Source organism: Lepidothrix coronata, unplaced genomic scaffold (genome assembly GCF_001604755.1).
Source record: "Lepidothrix coronata isolate B3197 unplaced genomic scaffold, Lepidothrix_coronata-1.0 Scaffold67, whole genome shotgun sequence".
NCBI classification, from domain to species: Eukaryota; Metazoa; Chordata; class Aves; order Passeriformes; family Pipridae; genus Lepidothrix; species Lepidothrix coronata.
Genome location: NW_016690247.1, coordinates 351944 through 374137, shown reverse-complemented (window position 1 = coordinate 374137; position 22194 = coordinate 351944). Strand labels below are relative to the sequence as shown.

The 22194-nt window shown below is 37.5% G+C and overlaps 1 protein-coding gene across 10 annotated transcripts in view; it reads right to left on the bottom strand.

Annotated features, from left to right (window-relative positions):
• TRAPPC9 (trafficking protein particle complex 9) overlaps nucleotides 1-22194 on the bottom strand; it is a 455047-nt gene that overhangs the window by 377968 nt on the left and 54885 nt on the right. For all 10 annotated transcript variants that reach the window (XM_017818312.1, XM_017818321.1, XM_017818311.1 and 7 more), the window contains 4 exons: nucleotides 14505-14631; nucleotides 12846-12978; nucleotides 9503-9666; nucleotides 2881-3033 (listed from right to left, as the gene is read on the bottom strand). In XM_017818312.1, coding sequence (XP_017673801.1) covers nucleotides 2881-3033; nucleotides 9503-9666; nucleotides 12846-12978; nucleotides 14505-14631 — 577 coding nt within the window. The remainder of the gene's footprint in view (nucleotides 1-2880; nucleotides 3034-9502; nucleotides 9667-12845; nucleotides 12979-14504; nucleotides 14632-22194) is intronic.

Sequence of the window (22194 nt, the reverse complement as noted above, 5' to 3'; positions counted from 1 at the left end):
AGGTCACTACAGAAATACATAGATCACCTTTCAAACAGTGTGTACAGCCTTCCTCAAGCAAACAGAGCTGAGAGAGCTCAAAAGGCTGATGTGTGGAATAGTTTCCATAAAAGTGACAACTAAGCCATTAGGAATCTCCAGCCTGCTGTGACAATAACCTCAGGAAATGTATAAAATCATGACTGCAGGTACAATGTTTAGATTATGCACTGTTACCTCTTTCATGCAGTACAAAAACCTGGGGATACAAGGACACCAGTGAGTGCAAAGCTGCTAAAAAGTTAATTTAGCTGTGACTCCTCTTGCCACGGCACGTTGTACAGTGCTGATGGGAAGAATGAAGAATTTTAGGAAAGAGAAACCCACTAAGGATGACTAACAGTGCCTAAAACCAGAGAAACCATATTCGGCTCTGGAGGCTCCAGAGCTATCAACAGTTGGAGTCCAAAAGCCTAAAGGAAAGCAGTGTGTATGTGCACAGTTTAAAGCAAAGCAGTGTGTATGTGCACAATTTCAAGGAAAGCAGTGTCTATGTGCACAATGTAAAGGAAAGCAGTGTGTATGTGCACAATTTAAAGCAAAGCAGTGTGTATGTGCACAATTTCAAGGAAAGTAGTGTCTATGTGCACAATGTAAAGGAAAGCAGTGTGTATGTGCACAATTTAAAGGAAAGCAGTGTGTACGTGCACAGCTTTCCCTGTATTCTCCCACAGGCATCTGCTGTCAGCCAGTATCACAGCCAGGATATTGGACTGGATGGCCATTGATCTGATCCTGCACAGCCACTCATGTGGTTTTGCTTCCTTTAATCTAGAAAAACATCCAACATTTTTCTTTATGAGACAGTATAGCATCAACACACTCGAATTAGATCAGCAATTTTGATTGATAACTTAGTTTACTTTCCAATTGGATAAGTGTATCATCAGAAGCATCAGTAATCTATCCCTTCTGTACTGTGTCCTGATTACAAACAGTGTAAAAGGAAACAATTTCAGCAGCAAATGAAAAGAGATGAAAGTAACAGATGCCCTGCTAAGGGCATTACTTTTAAGAGACAAAAGTATTTTGATCATCATTGTAAATGTGGTTGGTCTTCAAAAGAAAAAGGTACCACAGCTACCTTATGATTAAAAGTCATGTCATAGTTGCCATTGATTTTTCTGGCTCTTTACTGTTTTTCACATCAGGCTCCTACCCACCTCTATAGAAAGCATAGCATCTGTGACGTTAAAAGCAATACATAAAAAATAAAGTAGCAGCTAAATTGTCAATATACTTAGCATCTGTAATAACACTTCCAAAGCACACAGAGCACAGAGCACCCACAGACACCAAAGTTCTAACAAAACACTGACGGATTCTACTCCTTTATCATCACCGAACGAGGAAAGGCTGAATTGCTTCCAGGCTTCAGTTACACAACCTTTCAGAGAAGCAGGAGGCAGAAATAATAAGGTAAAAATGTTCAAAGATTTTGTTCGTATATGGTCTCGTAAGAGCTGGATACAGGCAAACAACAGAGGCCCAAATGCATATCCCAAATCCCAAATCCCACAACCGCTCGGTGTAAATACAAGAAAAGTGTTATCTCCTCCTCCTCCAGCATTTGTCTGTATGTTATTTCTTCTGAAAAACTGCTGGGCAAGTGCAGCTCCAGAGGTTTTTAGAGACTGGGCAAATGAAGGACATATTAAATATATATATGTATGTATGTATATATATGTGTGTGTATACATATATATATATATAAAGCCTTTATGGAAGGGCATTTCCTGTCAAGGGGTTTTTCTCAAAGCCTCGTTTCCTTGGCCCCTCTCTTTTCACAATATCAGGGTGTGCTCTTCCTCCACTATCAGCTTTTTCAAAAGGTTCTAAAGTAAACCTTAGTGTAGCAACACTGTGGGGTTTGTGCAGCTAAGTCCTAAAATTTTTTTAGGATTTTTTTTATTTTACAGCAAGGAGGTTTCAAAAACAAAGAAGCCTTTTAATCATTACTAGCAATTAATATAATTTCTGTCTAAATGCATTTGCAGGATAACTCACAGAAATCAGTCCTATTCAACCTGAATAAGCTCTGCATGTAATTATGTTGATTTTTCCTATACTGAAAAAATTTATTTTTTTAAGATCACTTATAATGGTAATACATACCTGCAATTGGATCCTGGGAAAAAATCCAAATACTAATGATAATTTTTTTTTTTTAAATATAGGAATATCTTGTTTTGTCAAGTTAATTTAATCAGTGCAAATATATCAGGCAATTGAAAAAATACAGAGTAGAACAATTACTTCAGTGAGACAGTGCATTTATCATAAAAAGGAAATCCTTATTACAAGTATCTGGTAATTGTAATTCCAAGTAACTCTAATACAAGTAAACATTGAGGCTTTTGTTTTATTCAAAATAAGTTTAAGCATATGAGACTTTCTCTACAGTACAAATATTAGAGGGATTATGCCCTACACTTCAGCATGTCACTTCTGACAAAACCACATTCAGCAACAACCAAGAATTCTTCAATCTTGGATAACTAAATAATCAACCCACTATTATTTCTCTTTAAAGTCCACTAATATTTGTAAATTATTTTTCTTTGTCTTCACAAGGCAAGGATATAAAGAGACATCAAAAACACTCTGTCAAGAAAGATTTAAAAAGATAGCAGGGCAAGGCCTCGTGGTGGGAAAGTCAGGTCAGACTGTGATGCCCAGAGCTGTCACAAAAATTCCCTCTTCAATCCCTACAGCTCAGCAAAGGGTTGTCTTTGCATTACAAGACACAAATATACAAACACACAGCACCTAAGGCACAGCAATCAGAGAAGTGTTTCCCAGAAGTACAAAACACTAAACAAGGAGAAATTAAAAACTCACCATCACTGAGATCTTGCAGAAGGTTTTCTTGGCATGAAAAGTCCAGCTTCACTTTAATGTTTACAGTGAATGTTGCAATCTTTCCAGGTTTCAGAGGGAACTGGGAGAGGGTATCTTCTAGATTCCAACTCAGGAACTCCCCATACAGCTTCTCTGCATCAAAATAAGGAAATATTTCATGAACATAACCCCTCCATTAAGGAAGTTTCAGTTTAGAACTGTTGTAAAGAGTATTAATGGTGTCACGTTCTGCTTAAAATATTCAGAATGAAAGTATTAAAAATTAATGTAACACTAGAAAGACAGAGAAGTTACTGGGTACTGACACTGAAGTGGAAGCATGTAGATCACAAAGCTCAAAACATGAATTTGAGTGAAGATCACTACCAGAAAAAAAACATTGCACAATAGGCACCATTAAATATACACTTCAAATGCAGCCTGAAGAGGTGCTAAATGTTCATGTAGTTTTGAATCATACAGACTTGAACCCAGGAAGTGTCACATCAGTGCAGAGAACATTTCATCAAAATATTACACCAAACTAAATCAGTTAAATTTCTGAAGCACCTGTAACATCATTATTTAGTTACTTATTGAGCAATGGAGAGGTTTAAAAAGCCTATTTGTTTTCATTTTTTTTATAAAGCCCTTTCTTAAAGCTGAGAAGTATAAAGTACACAAGACCCAAACATGAAGGTGCTGCCAGACAGGATTAATCTGTTTTAAAAGATATTTGTTTAATGAATTATTTATCACTGGTCTATATCAGATGGGGCATCTGTAATTATCAGCTCCTCTCTTCTAAGCCCGACATAATATGAGGAAAAAACCCCCAATATTTACTGTTCATCAATACTAGGTGGGGGCTTCTGTTCTGGCCAGGGTCAACTACCCCATCCATAAATTCATTAATATTTGCAAGACTATACAACGCTAAACACTACAAAAACAAGTCTATTAATACATAAAATAAGCATGATGGTTTGACTGGGAGAATCCTAAAACTATATTTATTAATTTATTGTAGCAAAGCATACTATCTGCAATGTACACTGGAGAATTCTTCTAAAGGCTCAATTAAACACCATTTGAGCACAGCTTTGCAAAACAGGGACCACTGAAAGTCACACAGTTCATTTCTGCTTCATCCCAGGCTACTGGATTTAAGGGCACGTTGATCTGAGGCATCTCAGAACCTTTCCAAAACCATCACTTAAGATCCATGTGTGAGAAAACAGGGTGGGCAGACTGCCCAAACAACTACAACCTAGAACAAAGGATCTCTCAAAAAAAGAAATTAGAATTCCAAATTATGTTGATTTGCTCAGAAACAACTGTCCCCCTTCTAGGGAAGGAGGAAAAAAAAAGGAGAATTTTTTTTCATTAACTACCTAAACAACAACAGCCTTGCCTGAAATATATTTTTCTCACAGACCATCAAGTGTTGTCTTTTGCCTTTTCACATCAAATCAATAGTACAGACTTCTTTACAAGGACAAAGATGAGGTAAAAATAAAAAATCCTAATAATTGTGTCCCTAAAGTCACCTCCATCTCATCTAATGATTTAGTTGTAACGATATCACTGTTCTGATTTTCTTCTATTTTCAAGAAAAAAAGGGGGCTTAGTAAGTACAGCAATCTCTACACCCTTTTCCTGACAAGTAGAAAACCAATATACTGAAGAAATGTTTTCCATCAGCATGAAAAATGAAGGACATATCCCAAGCACTTGAGCACCAAACTGTTTCCAAAATGTGTTTTCATTAACTAGATTTATTTGAAGATACTACAAGTAAAAAGACTTTTGAAGTGAGAATAGCCCTTGCAGATACTCTCTAATTAACACCTGTAATTACAACAGAAGATCTAAATGCCTGAGCCAAAAGTTAAGCTGCAGAGAATGATCTTGTTTAGGTTTATCTGACACTAGTTTACAGTTTAATAATGTTCACCTTGTTCAGGAATCATTATTACAGTAAATTATACTTTGGCTTCAGGCCTTTCAGTTCAGTGGGAGACTAATTTGAGGCAAGCCTGCATTCAGTTCTTTCTGGAGTCTCAAAGTTGTGTTTAGCAAACACCTGATGACACAAGCAATTGTTAGTCAAGAGCTTATTTCATCATTTTACTGGATACTAAATCACTAAACTTGTAACAAATACCATATAACAGCTTACCCACAACCCAATTTTAGCCTACTCTAAGCCAATCTAACTCTTAATAGATTTTAAAGTCTGCCAAAAAAAAAAAAAAAACCCCACACTGACATTTTGCATAGAGAAACTCAATAGAAAGGTCTTTTGGAATCCCAAGAACCTCAATTCCTCAATTCTTTTCAATCTTAAGTCCCCTGGTAAATCTGGCTTTTTGCACCCCAAAATAACTATCGGTTCTGAATGCACAGGCATTGGCATTTATACATCTTAACTTCCCCAAGACCTGGTAGACAGCAATGAACCTGCAGGACTTGTTACATTCTTCACAATGTAAATGTATCCAGCACAGTTTCCTCTTGAAAATTAGCAACTATCCCTAACAGGAGGGAAAAAATGCTCTAAATTCATGAACCATTTGCTCTAACGAGTGGAAAAAAGAGTTAGTAAGAATCATGCAAGATCCTGATCTCAGTCAGTCAGTGGGGGCAGAGAGGAAAGACTTGAGCTGGGAAACCCAGACAGTGAAAGCAGGGCAGCTGGATGGGGCTGGATTACCCACACTCCTTGTCCTGCCTTCATAAGGATGTTTGGACTGACTGGACAAAAGCCTTGCCTGCATTCACCACTCTCCATGGAACACAACCCCACTCCAATTTGAGTTTATTTTCTTTAGCCAAAAAAAGGTAAATAGATCTATTCCAGGATATTCACAGTTCTTCAAATGGGTTGCCTGGACCTCAGAGCAGACTTTTCATTTATGGTCTGGCACAGCAGAACAGCTGAGGGTGCGGGTAGATGTGTTCAAAGACCATAGGAAAAATACAGGTGAACTTATTTCTCTATTTAAATTGCAGAGGTCAGTCACTCCTAAGAAAGGTCAGTGAGGTTTTCCTTCCCGATTCAGGCTCATTCAGCATGTGTAGCTGGTCTAAAGCTAAGAATGCCTGGTGTCCTCTTCTCAGGGCCTCAAGATGAAAACATCAGTGTTACATTTGCCCTTGAATGGATCAAATAGTTGGGTTCTCAAAGCCTTTGGACTGCACTCCCTAATTGAGACATAACAAGCCTCTGACAAGAGTTGACTGGAGCCAAAGGGTGGGAAAGGCATCCAGCTTTGCATGTCATCTTTCCAAAAAAAGGACTGAACTGGTGAGGGACAATACGAGGTAACACAGAGTTCACCTTGACAGCGTGTATGTGTGATGTCCAACCCAAAGACACCACAGCCTGGCAGACTGAGTGGTGCAATGAGACACTAAGAGCCATGACAGACGTGTCCATTGTGGTAGCATGACAAGTCCCTTTTGCTGATGTGCCTCAGGACCTGCTCCAATAACACACAGCTGCTAAAGGACTCAAAAACCCTGTGATGTCCTCTCTGAACTGCACAGGGTGAGCTGCAAGTTCTGCTCATTTATCTGAGGGCCAGAGTGGAAAACCCAGAGAACTGAACCTGAAAGTAACAGAAGAGAGGAAGTAAGGGAAATCAAGTGTGAAAGTCTGATCTCCAGAGGTTCTCATTAGCAAAACACCACTGAAAACAATGCCAGAAAAGTCGGCTTCCTCCAGAAAAGCGATTGACTGTAACAGCTAACATAACAAATGAGGGAGGTCAGGTCACTAATCCCATCCAGTAATTCCGAAAACAACAAAACAGAATATTTGCTATTTTGCAGCATTCATCTTTGTGCTAAAAGCTGTAGCCCCAGAAAGAAGGTAGGGAAATGGAAGGCAGGCAGGTAGGCCTGCAGCAGCTGCCAGAGATTTACGAGGAACTGCTAAGACTGAAAGAACCAAAGCAAATCAGGTGAAACAAGGGATGACTGAAAGCTCTTTTTATTTGGCTGAAATCAGACAATTTCTCATGGGCTCCCAAGGTGGCAGGCAAGCCATGGTCAGGCACATGAAAGGGTCTAACAGCTCTCAAGAAGATCTTGAGCAGCTTAAATCACAGGCACATTTCATTGTACCCCCATTAGTTCCATGCATGTAGCATTCACTGACCAAAAGCAGCTGCTGATGCTACAAATCTTTTGTTCCCTGTTCATCACCAGAGTCCCATGGCACTGTACAATGTTTTGTACCAATTTATGATCATAACTAAAATGGAACAGAGCCCATGAAAAAAGGCAAAGGTCCATCCCCAACACATGAATGACAGTGACCTGTTGGAACGAGTCCAGAGGAGGCCACTGGAGCCCCTCTGCTCTGGAGACAGGCTGGGAGAGCTGGGGCTGCTCAGCCTGGAGGAGAGAAGGCTCTGGGTAGATCTTAGAGCCCCTTCCAGTATCCAAGGGGATACAAGAGAGCTGGAGAGGAACTTTGAGGGCATGGAGTGACAGGACAAAGGGGAAGTGACAGGACAAAGGCTTCAAACTGACAGGGAGCAGGTTTAGATTGGATACTGGGAAGAAATTCTTTACAGGTGAGGGTTGTGAGGCCCTGGCGTAGGTTGCCTGGAGGAGCTGTGGCTGCCCCATCCCTGGAAGTGTTTGAAGTCAGGCTGGATGGGGCTTGGAGCAACCTGATCTAGTGGAAGGTGTCCCCGCCCATGGCAGAGGGGTTGGATCTTTAAGGTCCCTTCCCACCCAAAACCATGATTGATTCTATGATCCTTTGCAACACCTACATGCAATCACATTTGAAATAACATAATTATTACATGCTTAATGTGGACCATCAGTTCTTTGCCATGGACAGCCTTTTCCAGCACTTCATGCTGTACCCACAACACAGTCGTGTAAAAAGTTACAGTTATTTCAGGCTGTATTTTCCTCCATTAACATGGCTCACCTCGAGCAGACAGTTCCAAATACAGGGGTGCATTTCACTTCTGTGAGACAGTGCAAAAAACTGAAGATTCTGCCTGACAGGACCTTGGATCAGCTAATCCCAAGTTCTGCTTTCAAAAGAAGGTTAAGATGATTTCCAGCGGTCCCTGCCCATATGGACATTTATGATTCTGTGATTCTGATGGCAGAGTTCTCACACTCTCTGAACAAGTATCACTCAGTGCATCTCAAAACTCACTCTCATTTCTCTTTTTCTGAGACAGTGATTCAAGTGTTATGTATTTGAGGATGCATGCTTATAGCTTATTAATCAGAAATTTTCCTTTTTCTGATAAAGAAACATTTCATATAGAGAAAAACAATACAAGATCCAGTACAATTAGAAGTTTTACTAAGCTCATAGCTGAGTCTATCAACTCTTCTCCTTTTTCCCCATTGTTTTTAACAAAAGTTGTAATGGAGAGATGATTTTAAAGTTGACATGAGTCTCTTTTTCAACATTCTGAACCAATTAACTGTGTAACATTCCGTACAAAGAGTCTGAATAACATGTGACTCGTGTGCCCATATATTCCAACATTTAATACATTTCATTACATGACATTCCCCATTTGAGTGCTCTCTTTGGTCCTTCCATCCCATACATCCAGCACCCGGCACAGGAGGAGCATGTTGGAATTACTGAAATAAGAAACAGTAAGTCATCATACGTTTCAACTTGTAAAATTATTCCTGGTAACAAGTCTCAGACCGAAAATCTATTTTGAGATGATTGGCAACTCCTATTCTCTCAGGTTGCAGAGAAGAGGATACTCTGTTATAAAAAAAGTCATGAGCTTGAATACTGAAATGAACAAAAATCACAAGATATCACACTGCATTTTAATGCTCTGGCACTGACAGAATAAAACCTGCAATAAAATAAGGTATTTCTACTGTCAGTAAAGATTATGTTGCTTGTCACCTGTAGTTCTTCTGTTAATATCATTCTCATAACAATGTCTCAGAGGACAAACCAAAAAAAATAAAATACATCACAAAACAAAAGCAGGATTCACCTATCCGACTACTTTTTAACACTAACAAGGAAAGAGTATTTAAAGAGAATTAAGTGTACACAGGGAATGTGCTGTATTTCTTCCACAGCTTCAATTATTCTTTTAACTCACAATAGCTTGTTTTATTTACTGCCTTGCCTTTTGAAGTCTTCTATCCCATTTTTTTCTTATTGCTCACTGAGTAAGATAGAAATATGCTTATTTACTTCCACTCCCTCAAGTAGGACAACATTACTGCTAATGATAATTTATTTAATGAACTAATCAGCATATTTAGACATAAGGAGAAAATAATTTAGACACAATATTCTTCCTCTTCACTAGCTATTGCCTGAGGAATTTCTCCCCAAGTAACACTAAAAAGAAATACAGATTTCCAAAAAGCAAGTGACCTTTTGGCACACAGATGGTTCTACAATTTCTTTCATTTTCTTTCTATATTTTCTTACATTCTCTTTCATTTCTATGGTAAAATCGAACTGAATTATATCAGTTCTGTAACAAGGACTATGATATTTAGTCTAAACTGAGCTGGAAGTCTAAAACAACTAGTTCCCCTTTTATTAGAGAAGAGATCACTATTACTTCTAAATATATATCTGCATACATACCCTTGGTGTTGACTGTTTTCGCTGTGACCTCCAATTTCTCCAGTGGTTCTGTTCCAATATTTTCTAATTTAATGATGAGCTGCTGGGTCTCTCCATTGTAAAGCTGGACAGACACATTAGTGGAGATTTCATCCCCTGAAGAAGGCTGAAGAGTATGAGCAGACCTACAAAACATGACACACAGACAAACAAAATACTGTGAGGAAAATGTTAAAAGGCCATTCGAGTCACTCTGTTAACTATTCTTTGAAGACTCAGAAACTACAGCTCTGAAACTCTGAAGATTAGATATAATTTTCCATTCTCATTTAAGTCAGGGTCATTTCTTAAAACAAAAGTTAATAATTTAGGCATAAGACAAGTCAGATTTCAAACAGTATAAAATATGTATTCCTAACTGTGAAAGCTGGTTAAAATTGCTGCAGAAACTGTAAGAAAGGGAAAAGAGGAAAAAAAAAAAAAAAAGAAGAGCAGGTCATTAAAATGAGCCGTTTCAGTGGACAGTGCAGGGCATGGACCTCATGGGAGAAAGTCCCTGTGTGAAAGGTGAAATAGTGACTAGAAATGAACTCTTTAGAGCAGGAAGGAGGGATGGAGGTTGCAGAACAAGACAGATGGGTAGAGGTTTCTGACTGGATTTTTTGTGCCAATGCAAAGTGGTCAGAAGGACAAAAAGAAAAAAGCTACTGAGATTAATGACCAATAAATCCGTCAGTAAACCCAGGTTCAGTAACTTCCTTTGGCAGGTATTCCTGCTATCCTTCCCTTCCATCCTGTCCTCCCTTCCCACAAGATGAGCAGCCTCCACAAACAGGAGCAGATTTCAGTCTTTCAGAGCACATCCATGACAAGGACTGGAAACAGGGATCTTTTGATCATTTCAAATGTACTGTCACGGATCGTTATCACTGCAGCACTCTGGAATCTGGGCATGTGGAGGGACAGGAAAGAAGGAATTTCTCCCTTCATTCTTAGACAAAAGTATCAGGGAATTGCATCCAAAAAAGCAAAACAAATGGTGCTTTCAATTGCTGTATAAGTGGACATGTAGTTATCAGTGATTCTTCTTCTGGATACAATATTTTTCTCTCTTTTTCTTTCTTCTGTAATAATTGCATCTGCACTAATAATGATTCCTGGATGGGATTGGTAACACACAGGATTTACAAACAGTAAATTCTTATTACTTATTACAAAGAGTAAAGTCTTATGGACTCCTCTTTGCCCATAAACAAGGTTTTGAGCATAACAGTATTGCACAGTTATTTCAGTATATTAGGAAGTGCTCAGCAAGAGAAAAACCTCTAACACGTGGCACACTGGCCTGCAGCTTCCAAACTTTCTGTTCTCGTGAAAATAACTGATATTTGTCCTAGTTTATCCATACTAGAAGTCTTTCATTATTTTATTTATAAATTTGCCATTTCCTTCCCTCAATTTTCATACTTTATAGATTTTTTCCAGCAAGACTGTTTTACTCAGTATTATAATAATTCAATATATTAATAATATATATGGCACATATATATATTTAATATATGGCACAAATACATTTATTAATTCATAATCTGTATATAATGTATAAATATAGATACATATAGCAATCAAAAAATATACAAATAAAATTATTCCCAACTCACAGCAAACTTCATTGCAGCTCCTGCTAAACTGTGCTTATTTAATTGATCTCCCATAACACAGATCAACAAAAAAAATATTTTACAGTTCTAACAAGACATTATGATCTGCCTAGGAAGGCCTGGAATTACTATTGATATGACTATTCCACCGAAATTACTATTAGGTCAGTTGCTGAAGAAATTATAGGCAGTTATAAACCCTTGTCATTTCAAACAAACCTTTTCCTACATACCAGCAGTTTCTCCTACAATGAAGCAAGGCAATCAATACAGCAGCAAGATTATCTCAAATACTTCCAAAATAAATACATTTTTCAAAAAATTAAGAAAAGTCAGCTCAGCTCCAGCAGATAATGTTCCACATTATCAGCTGAACATATACTGAGAAAGAGCAGATATTATACACATTTAAGAATATTTGCAAGTCCCTCTGTATTTCAATAGCCAATATTAATTTTGATTACAGCCAAACCACACAAATTCCATCTCTAGCAGAATTTTTAGAGGGAATTTACCAACATGTAACCCAGCTGAAGCATTTTATTATTTTACTGTCTTCATTAGGGTATTACTTTCATAGTTTTGTAATACAGTGCCATCAACATGGCCCATCCCACACCAGGAAAGAAGAATTCAGCATGGAAAAATTGGAAAGTCATGGTAAAGAACACAGTAAAATAAATTTAAAGAAATTTACATATATATACACACATATATAACTTTGTATCATACAATACTGATGATCATCCTAAGGATCATAAACAGAGCTGAGGTTTTCCAAACAACAGAACAACCCCTGTGGCACTTGAGCTATTAAGGCAGTAAGTTACAAAAGGCTGTTTTCTGCTCCACAGCTAAAAGGAATATTGTTTAAAAAAAAGAAAAAATATAACAAAACAAAAAATACCCCAAAACACTGTACTTTTACAACTCTTTGCTAAACAGCAAATGGATGGCAGGACTCTGAGATACCATGATCAACACGTAGCTTAGTAGGTGAATGGTCTTGCACCTTGAAGAGCTTCAGAAATGGAACTGAATCAGTGCCTTGCCAGGTGTCTCCAAAATCCAGGAATTAGTCAGGTACCTTCTTCACAAAAAAACAAAAAGCTCACAAAACCCACATGAACAACCCACATATGGTACTACTGTGTCCTTTTGGGTGACTGTATAAGGAAGGTATTTTAGTTGATTCTTCCTGTACCTCTAAAACCTATTTCTTCTGTATTATGGTATTGAGTTTGGGCCCCTCCTGAACCACAGAAATACTGATTTATTGAAGCAAGTCCAGAAGAGGGTTGTCAGAATGATGACAAGGTCAGAGCATTATACAGGAGTTCAGGTTCAAAGAGCTGGGTTTGTTCCATTTGAAAAAAAAAAAAGATCTAACATGGATTACCTCTTTACTTCAAGATTCTATGAATTTGTAGCCTTTAAGGGATTAGTTCTTTTAAAAGCATGACTTTAATAATGACTAACCATTACACTCCCTCAGTTAATTAAATCTCAAAATATTTTCTATGAAATTCTATGGTTTCAGGAAGTGAAAAAAAAAAAGGTTTATATTCTAGACCAAACAGCACAGGTATAGTTTATGCCTTAGGTTACTAAATCACTGATTGCATATGATCGAGGTTTTATTCAGCATGTGAGTAACATTTAAATAAAACCACATAAAATTACCATTCAACCTAATTTCTCACCTTGGAAGGGAGGTGCTGATCTGCAGCCTTGGCAAAGCTGGAATGACTTCAACAGTGCAGCCATTGGTCTTCACTCCCGGCAGATTGTCCAGAAGGCAATCACTGAAAACTCCAAAAACTGAAGTATGGTAACCTGATGTTTAGAAGACAATACCAGCATGTTGTGAATTTTATTTTTTTCTTGAAAGGTCTAAAAGTACTCAGATTACTGGGAGACTCTTCACAGCACACAAAATACGTACAAGGTTCATTTATAACCACACAACGACACACAAACAACACACATGTACAGCTCTGCACCTGTGACATGTCAAATAAAAGAAATTGTTAAGAGCCTGTGATTTTTGTGCATTCAGTGCAATATGGTAAGTTCTGTGGAATTTTTCACAAGATCAACATCACAAGTCACAGTATAGAGACCACTATTTTATACCTCATCATCAATTCACCGGTGTACATAAAACGTGTTACCCTTCAACATACGTTAACAATTTCCTATTTCCTCCAAAAAATATTTATAGGAAAGAATCTCAACTGTATCCAGAAGGATAAAAGAATCCTAAAGGAAATTATTAGGGAAAAAAATATACATGCATACACACAGAGACATCTGCCAAGAAAGACTTACCCTCTAAAAGTTCAATTTAGTAGAAAAGTACCTGTGCACCCAATTCCTTACCAGGCAATATTTATGAGTTATATCTGAAGGAAAATTTGATACACTGACACACAAACAGCTGGCAAGTACCAAAATCAACTCCTCTACTTGCAGCACATTTTTAGTATGTGGGACTAAAAGCAGAAAACTACAGCACGAATGTTCTGAATGCTTTGATGCTGTTCTGTATTTACTGAAATAGTTTCTGAAAAAAAAATCAAATGAAAAATCGTTTTACAAGCAGACAGAAAAGCACTTAAGAAAAACTCAGCGAGAAAAGAGTTTCTTCACGTTCAAAGCCATCTTCTTGTAGCGTTTAGCTTTATTAAAATGGTTCTTGTCCTGTAACTTTGGATTCCAGGAACACATACCTAAAATTTTTTGTTGGTAAGATGATTCAGTCCTACTATGTGATGAATCCATCATCTCCACACATAGCTCCTTTTCTAGGAGACTCAGCTGCTTATCTTCTGAAAAAGCTCTTAAATTTTCTTACTTACTACAAACAGAGTTTTATTTAGGCTCATTAATGAAACGATATCTCGTCTGCAATAGACTACACACACAGGCTAAATTGTTTCTACAAAAGCAATCTGCAAAAATTTCTGTAATCTTGCATGAACACGATTAATTAAGAAAAAGAGAACCGCAAGATTATCTTCTGCATTCTCAGGAAAAAGTTCAAGTAATCCTCCTCAGAAGCTTTCCAAATGAAAGCATTAATAAAGGGGAGTTGGAGTTCATTATCCTTCCCCTTTCATAGATGAGATACTGTAAGAATGTGTTTGTTACTGCTGCTGCAACCAAGTGATTTATCAGGCTGTTTTTAATGAAGTCTAGCACAGAAAAGAGCTGTCCTTTTTTCTTGCTTTTTTTCTTTTACTTACGGAGGAGAATTCAGAGTGGGGAATGCATACATGGCATAGAAACTCATGCAATCCACAGGGGGGTAAAACATGAGTTGTTTTGCTCAGGAAAGAGTGACTGGAGACACTCCTTACCATTGACAGTGATCTGCCCAGTGGTTTGGGGAACACCAACAAGAGTCACAGGATAGAGACCAGATTCTGCTGGCAGGGAAAGAGCTGCAGGAAGAGATTCGAATTCCACTCCAGTTGTCAAGAGACCCTGAAAAAGCCACATTGCACAGATAAATCCATTATGACACACACTTACCTTTTTATGCTATATACTTATATTTTAATCCCTTGCTTTGCATCACCCAAAATTTTATGATTTATTCCGATTTGCTCACAGCAGTTATTTTGGGTTTGAGGTTGCAGTGACTGCAGCGTGCAGCCAGATTTGTATTCAACAGGGAAACGAGTTTCAGGATCTGAGGTGGGAATGATGTATGAAACACTAATAAAAATTAATACCCAAGAATAGCAAAAAGAGTCAGTGATATCACCTGCACGGTGCTGTTTTGTGCCTACATTTAATCATACCTGTGACCTTACTTATGCATTTGATATATTTTGGACAGTGGAAATCAAACATCAACAGCAGCTCTTGCTTAGCTTTAATTATCCAGCCAGAAAATATTTTCTATCGGGAAAATTTACAGATAACAGAGCAAGTCTAGCTTTACTGTCCAGCCTAAACATCTCAGTGAGTTGGAATAAGACATTCATTTTGCTAAATTGATCCCCGCTCAAGCCTAGATGCCTGCAGTTACTCCCTTAGTGTCAGAGAAATCTTTCAGCATCCTAAATTTAAAACATGGCACAAAACAAGAAATTAAGCAGAAAAAAAATGTATTTAGGAAACTTTTAAACACAGCATTACTGTCCTTAGTAGGCTGGGGCTTTTCTCTAAGCTCAGTTAATGAATTTAAGATGCTTGAGCACAGAATGTGCTGTTACAAGTAAGAAATTTAATGCTGGAAAGCATGTAAATCCAAGTTACCGTTTGTTTTTGTATACACATATATATTTATTTTTATGTTTAAATAAAGATGCCACACAAATATCTCCACCAATTAATGCAGCAAGCACAACTGGATTAAGTCTCAGCTTCATGAGAACTCAGAACTCTGTGAAAGAGGAACCTTTTATTTTTGTAAAGACAGACGAAAAAACTCATGGTTTGAGCCACAGAAAAACTCAGAGCTGAAGACTGAAAAAGAAGTTCAAGCAGCAGCAACATTACCTGCACAGTGCCAGAAAAGCAGCATTGCTTCCCTCTGAAAACACCTCTGACTGCCTGGTTTATAATTCAACTGAGTTTTAAAGGCTGAACCTCTGCTGCTCCTGTCAGCTGTAAAGGGAAGCCAACCCTCTCTGTTTCTAGTTCTTGTATAACTTGTATAACAAGTAAAGAAATGCAAATGGCACTACCAGAATTACCCAGCCAGTGACTGACACTGGACCTGTCATGGACATGAAGTCTTCAATGGCCTGACTCTCACTGGGACTAACCCCCAGTAACTCTGCTTCAAGCAATTCCTAGACAGGAACCAAAATCAAGCCACCAGCACTCAAAAACTGAACAAAATTGAAAGCCATTCTCAGAATTTCTTCCCTCCTTGGAAGGCAGTGCCTTCTACAAAACTGACAAACTACTCTCTCTGTAACAACTGAAGGAAATGCTTTTCACCTAAGATTTTTAACAGCAAGGTCCTAAACACACCAGAAGCTTGAGAAAGCAAACCAAGCAGGTTTGACAGGTTCTTAATTTCTCTTCTACTCAAGATCTGAAGTCACCAAGATTATAATATATCCAAAAGCTATAAAATCTTTCATTCTAGCAGTGACTTCTTCGTGGACCTGACATTCTTGAGGCAACACTGAATTCAACCAAAGCTACTCTTGCTTTGTGGAAAGCTGAGTTAGAGAACTCTACCTGCTGCACAAAATGCAATTTCATCATTTTACTTGAGTTATAAGGAAATACTCTGTCAAACCCCCATTTCTACTGAATTTTCATTTTCTTCCAGTTTCATGTGGAGACTTGAGCTGTCAGAAACAATCCACAAAAACATAAGTAAAACCTAATTTTATCTTCCTATATATTCACCACCCTGTGTATGAGAGCACTGACACTGTTTGATTTCCACATTAATCCTTCCAGTGGGATTCACCCCACAGAAACAGGGTGAACATTCACACTTTAATACTGAGGTAGCCTCAGCCTTCATGCCAATTGTTCTGCTTTTGCTTTGGCTGAAGCAAATCTTAGAACATAAACAAAAAGTGACCCCACACACACTCTCCAAAACTCACTTTTGGAACAGGTAAAGGCTTTGTAAGGTTATTTTAGTCTAAAAAAACCCCTGAATTATCACTTAGCCAAGTATTCAAATACATTTTAATTATTCAGGATTCACCTCAACTAAAAACTTTCATCGAAAGGACTTAAAGTCCCACAAAATCAATGATAAAAAAAAAAACCTCCAATGTCTTGTTTACTATCAGCTACAACAAATGTAAATAAACAGAACTGACAGGGCCCCCTAAGTATTATCCAAAGCAAACCAGGAAAACAAAGATTTTCTAGAGAACAAACACAATGCAAATGCCAAAACACCTCCACAAAGCACATACGATGCCTGGACTAGAAACTAAAGAGCTTCAAGTCCATTAATACAAAAAGGAGAAGGCAGCATTTGTTTCCCTCATTTTTCGTTTTGCTGTTCAGTAAAACTTCCAGTTTTTAAAAAATTAAAGATATTAAGAAAGCATTCAAACTCACCGAAATGGAAAAAAAAATCAATATAAACATCAACTAGGCTTCAGACTTACAGACATAAATTGAAATCAAGATACTTACCCTTAAAACTTAACCCAGACCACTAAGTTTTAAAAGACAGTGACATATCTGGAATGTCGGAAAGACATTTTCAAGATCACTGTTTGCTGAACTGTACAACTCTGCAATATTTGCCCAACATTGCCCTCTGGTGCCTGAGATGTTGCAGTTTAGCACTGAAAATCTAATCAAGGCTCAAGTACTCTCAGATTCTTTACCTAAACACATCAGCCATGCCACCAAAAAAAAAGGAAATGTGTTACATTTCTTTTCCTGACAGTCTTATACCTTATTTCAAGTCATATTTAGTAATCATTTAGTAATCAGGGCTCTTTCTGACCCTACAGGAAAAGATCACCATATATTATGTTTCCTCCAGGGAATATATGAATCACACACAGAAAATGTTTACATTTCTTTGTATTCTTATAAAACAATTGAAATTGTCTTAGAGTGAATACATGCATGCTTTTATCACAGCATGCCTTTCAATCACTTCAAATCTCAATTTAGCTTTAGAGGAACAAAACAACTTGCACGTAAATGGCAGCATTTGGAGATGTTGTTAAAATAACGTGAGTATGGAACTGCTTTTTTTAGGCTTTACTTACCAATCCCAAAATGTAATAATTCTTTTTTTAAAGCAACACTGCCTTCAAAGTTAGTTTTCATGCTGAACATACTTTTATACCATGTTGTCAAATACTTTATGCAAAAATTGTCAATATTTATTTAAAAGTGAATTTTCCCTACTATTTCTAATAAGGTTATTTTAGGCAGACCTAGAAAAACACCAAACACAACCAGTTTTATTCGTCTTCCCTTTCACCTTTTTGTGTACATTCTTGCCCAATATAGTCTCTATTAAATGTAGTTTAGCAAGAAGTAAATATTCTCACCAGATGGCAGAAACAGTAAAAGATGTGAACTCAGGAAAGAGCAGTTCATGGAAACAATTTACACAATCACAGGCCAAGTTATGGGACTGAAGATACATATAGATTTATCAAAATTTTAGATGGTATTTTTAAACATCAGCATATAGCTCTTGGCTAATAGCACAGTTTTGAAGTTTAAAAAAAAAATGTAACAGCCATTCTTAAAGCATCTTTAATCAAAATACCACACTTGATTGTGTACAAATAAATACAGGCCCCAAGCAGAAAGAGAACTACAGAACAAATACTTTTTTTTCTTGAAAAATGACTTAACACTATAAATTATAATATTCCCATGGTTTGGGGTAGTATTTTTTAGTTTCTTGATATTTATTTATTAAATATGGTTTACACTGCCTGTAGATCTTGTAGTTTTCTTAAAACCATGGCTGCATTTCCTACAATAAGTGCAGAGAAAATGCTTTCCCTCAACACATAACATTGCCTCAAAATTTCTCAGCTTTGGCTTTTTGTTTTCTTTTTTCTTTTAATATGAAAACTGAGAAACAAAGAGGAAAAAGTAGTTAAAATCTTAGAGAACTTAACACGCTTTGCAGTGCTTCTTCATATGCATTTGATTTTAATATATCTCCCCAGAGTGTACCATGATTTACTGCTTTAAACATTTATCTCAAGATACAAAATAAATCCCCTGGCGATTTCCCAGAACTTTTTGGGATTGTTTTGAAGGCTTAAAAAAATGAACATCATTTTTTTTCCTGGATGGAAAACTGCAGTAGCTGCAAAAGGGATGGAGATCACTCACATACCTGAACAAGTCTGTACAGAAATCAATACTCCTGGGAGAAAAAGCCAAGTGATGTATACACTTATTTACAGCTGAACATCCCATCTCCTGGGAACTTGGGCTCCAGCACCAGGAGAGCACAAATATTCTGTCTGATGCATCACAGTCACAGCTACTCAGGCTCATTTTTGTCTCTCTCTCATTGTGCTGATTTAAGGTACCTGCTGAGTTTTATTAAAGCCTTTGGTCTGATCACCCTCACGATCTCCTCTACTTCACTTTATTGACTAAAGTACACAGTTGTTGGACCTAATCACTTCCACATTCCGCATTTTCATCTGCCATTTTGCACTACTGCACCTTCCAGTGGATCAGCCTTCTAACTGTATGGACAACACAGAAAGAGAAAAAGAGAAAAGGAATAAAGAAATGGGACAGGCATGAAGCGTCTAAATAGAGCCCCAAATCAGGAATACACGTGACAGGACATAAACAGCAAGAACAACAATAATGGGCCAAGAGCTCTGAGAACAATAAAATGAAATAACAAAAAAAAAAAATCAATTTTTCAGGGCTTACCATCTGAGCAACACTGATCAAAGTCTTGTGCCCAAAGTCTCATGTCAAGTCTAGAAATTCAATGCCTTTTACTTAAGCACACCTCAATTAACCTACAAGTACTCAGCATTAATTCTTCAAATAATGAAAAAGCTCAAGGAGCCTTTCCATGGGTTAACAGCCTGTGCTCAATACTAAGTTGTTTACCATCACAACTTCCATCCATAACAAATAGAAAGACACAGTAGGAGAAGTACCATGGTAAGAGCTGGGATCTGACAGTTCCAGAATTCATTTAACATGAAATGAGTAATCTGTCAGAACAACAAATCTAAACTGTAAGGTGAGGAAAAGGGGAAAATTAGAAAAAAGGAGTAAGACTACTATAGATTTCAGGACAGTGACGTTGGTGAATGGTGGACCCTGAAAAAGGTAAAGGAAAAGGAAATCAAGCAACAGAGAACTCAAAGAACAGCCAGTGATTGCAAACAAGCTTGAAGGAGTAAGTTATATTGGAAAGGTGAGGTGCTGAGGCAGGCAGAAGGAAAAAAGCTGTGGGACAAACAAGGTGAAACTGCCACTAAATGACAGAAGAGGATATGCTTGCTATGAAACTGAGTCTGTGAGAGTAAATAATCTGAAAGAATGTGATACGTGATGAGAAATCAGACAGGAAAAGGAATATGGGGACTGCAGGCATGGGTACGTGTTAATAATAAAACAAACCATTTTAAAATATTAAACAATACTCTGAATTATTTAAATAAAAACAAGGAGCTTATTCTCATGATAAGGTAATAACTATTCCCACATTCCATATAGCTCACAGATGAGACTGGAAAATCAGAGCAATTTAGGCTGCAAGCCCTCTTGCTGAGCCCAGTGTTCAGAACAGGGGCAACTTTGGTTGTAGTTTAGGTTTTTTACTGTCCTTTACACTCAAGTTTCAAAGATTTCTAAAGATGGAGATCCCACATTCTCTGTGGGCAACCAGTCCCAAAGAATGATCACCCTCATGATAGGAAAAAGGGATTTTATTTATTTTTTTTTTTATTAGGAAGGTTTTCCATGGCTGCAGCATGTTCACTGACTCTCACCCTTACATTGGGCACTTCTGGGAAGAGCCTGGTTCTGTTTTCACTGCACCTTCCCATTTTGGGATGGAGGAAAGCAGCAGGAATTACCCCAGTATTCATCTCTTCCCCAGCCTGAGCAGATGCAGCTCTTTGAGCCCGTCCTCATCTGTCCCGTGCCCCAGCCTGTCCACCCCTGCTGACAGAGCTGGGCTGACCCCAGGACACTTCTGTTGTGTGGGGAGCTCAAAACTGGCCGGGCTTCTATAGACATTGTCTCTCAAATTCCAAATCAAGGGGAATAATGACTTCCCTCAACTTGCTGGCTACAGTCTTGATACCACAGACAAACCAACGAAAATCAATTCATTTCTCCCAAAGAGCTGACATTGGGGCAGAGCAGAATTTCTCAGGGCACTGTATTTATGGAGCGCTGACTAAAGAATTACGTTAATCACTTCAGTTATTTGCATCTCCTTTGCATGCCTGCTTCCCCTTTTACCCATGGAACTGGAATTCAGTGTTAATTCAAAAACAGAACTTTATCATGTCAACAGTGAAGAGAAGTATTCATGCTACTACAATTAATTTGCTCAGGGAATGGATGTCGTGCAGATCTATGCAAATAACTGTATTTTGAGTCCTTGAATGTGTGTAAGCACTCATAAGAAACTCCCTCATTAAGAAATTTTCCAAGTTTTTTAAATATATAACTACATCATTACTCACACAATACAAATCAGACTGTAAATCAAAATGTTCTTAAATCAATGAATTCTTAGAGGAAGTTCTTTCTGATGTGCAGCCTCTCAACTACTTTTTCTATTAATTCCGAAAAAAATTCTGAATCCTTCTGTGAGGGTTAGAGAAAATGCTGCTCAGGAAAGCAGTGTGTTAGCTTCCAAGAATGAATTTTATTGTGCTATAAGCACGATCTTTGGGCATCTTCACCTCCCATGGAAAAACACTTTATTATATGTGGAGTATTATCAGTAATTCAGGTCAAATTGCTTGACTAGACACTGCAGTAAACATATCAATAAAAGAAAAAAAAAAATCTTGGGTTATAATACAAATAAATGTAGGCTGATTCACTTAGCCTGACAGAACAATGGGCTCTAAGAGATGGGCTTTATTTTTAAAGCAATATTGAGGGTAAAAATATTTAACATAAAGGACTATGCTGGGTTAGAACTGAGTGGGGATTAAGTTGCTCTGCTAGTTAGAAAATTTTTAAACTTTAAATAGATAAACATTTTTTTTAAAAATCCCATTATCTGGAATAAAGAAGGGAAAGCAAAAAAGCCACACACTTTCCTTTTTTTCAGGATACACTGCAAGCAGCCCATTGAAGTAGTAGAGGGCTTGGGTTTGAGCCTTCTAATCTCACAAACTTCTCTGATGTTTTAGCCTTTTTTTCACTCCCTCCTGATCATTTAACATTAAGTGTTTTCAAATCACGCACATCACTGGGAACAGCAGAAGCTTCCAACAAAACACAAAGCTTCTCAGAACTATTTTAGTTCATCAGATTTTTAAATTGTGGTCAAAATGGGAATTTGAAAAGCAAGGATGAATGCGGATTTTTAAATTACAGTAGCAAGTGTACAATAATTATTAGGTT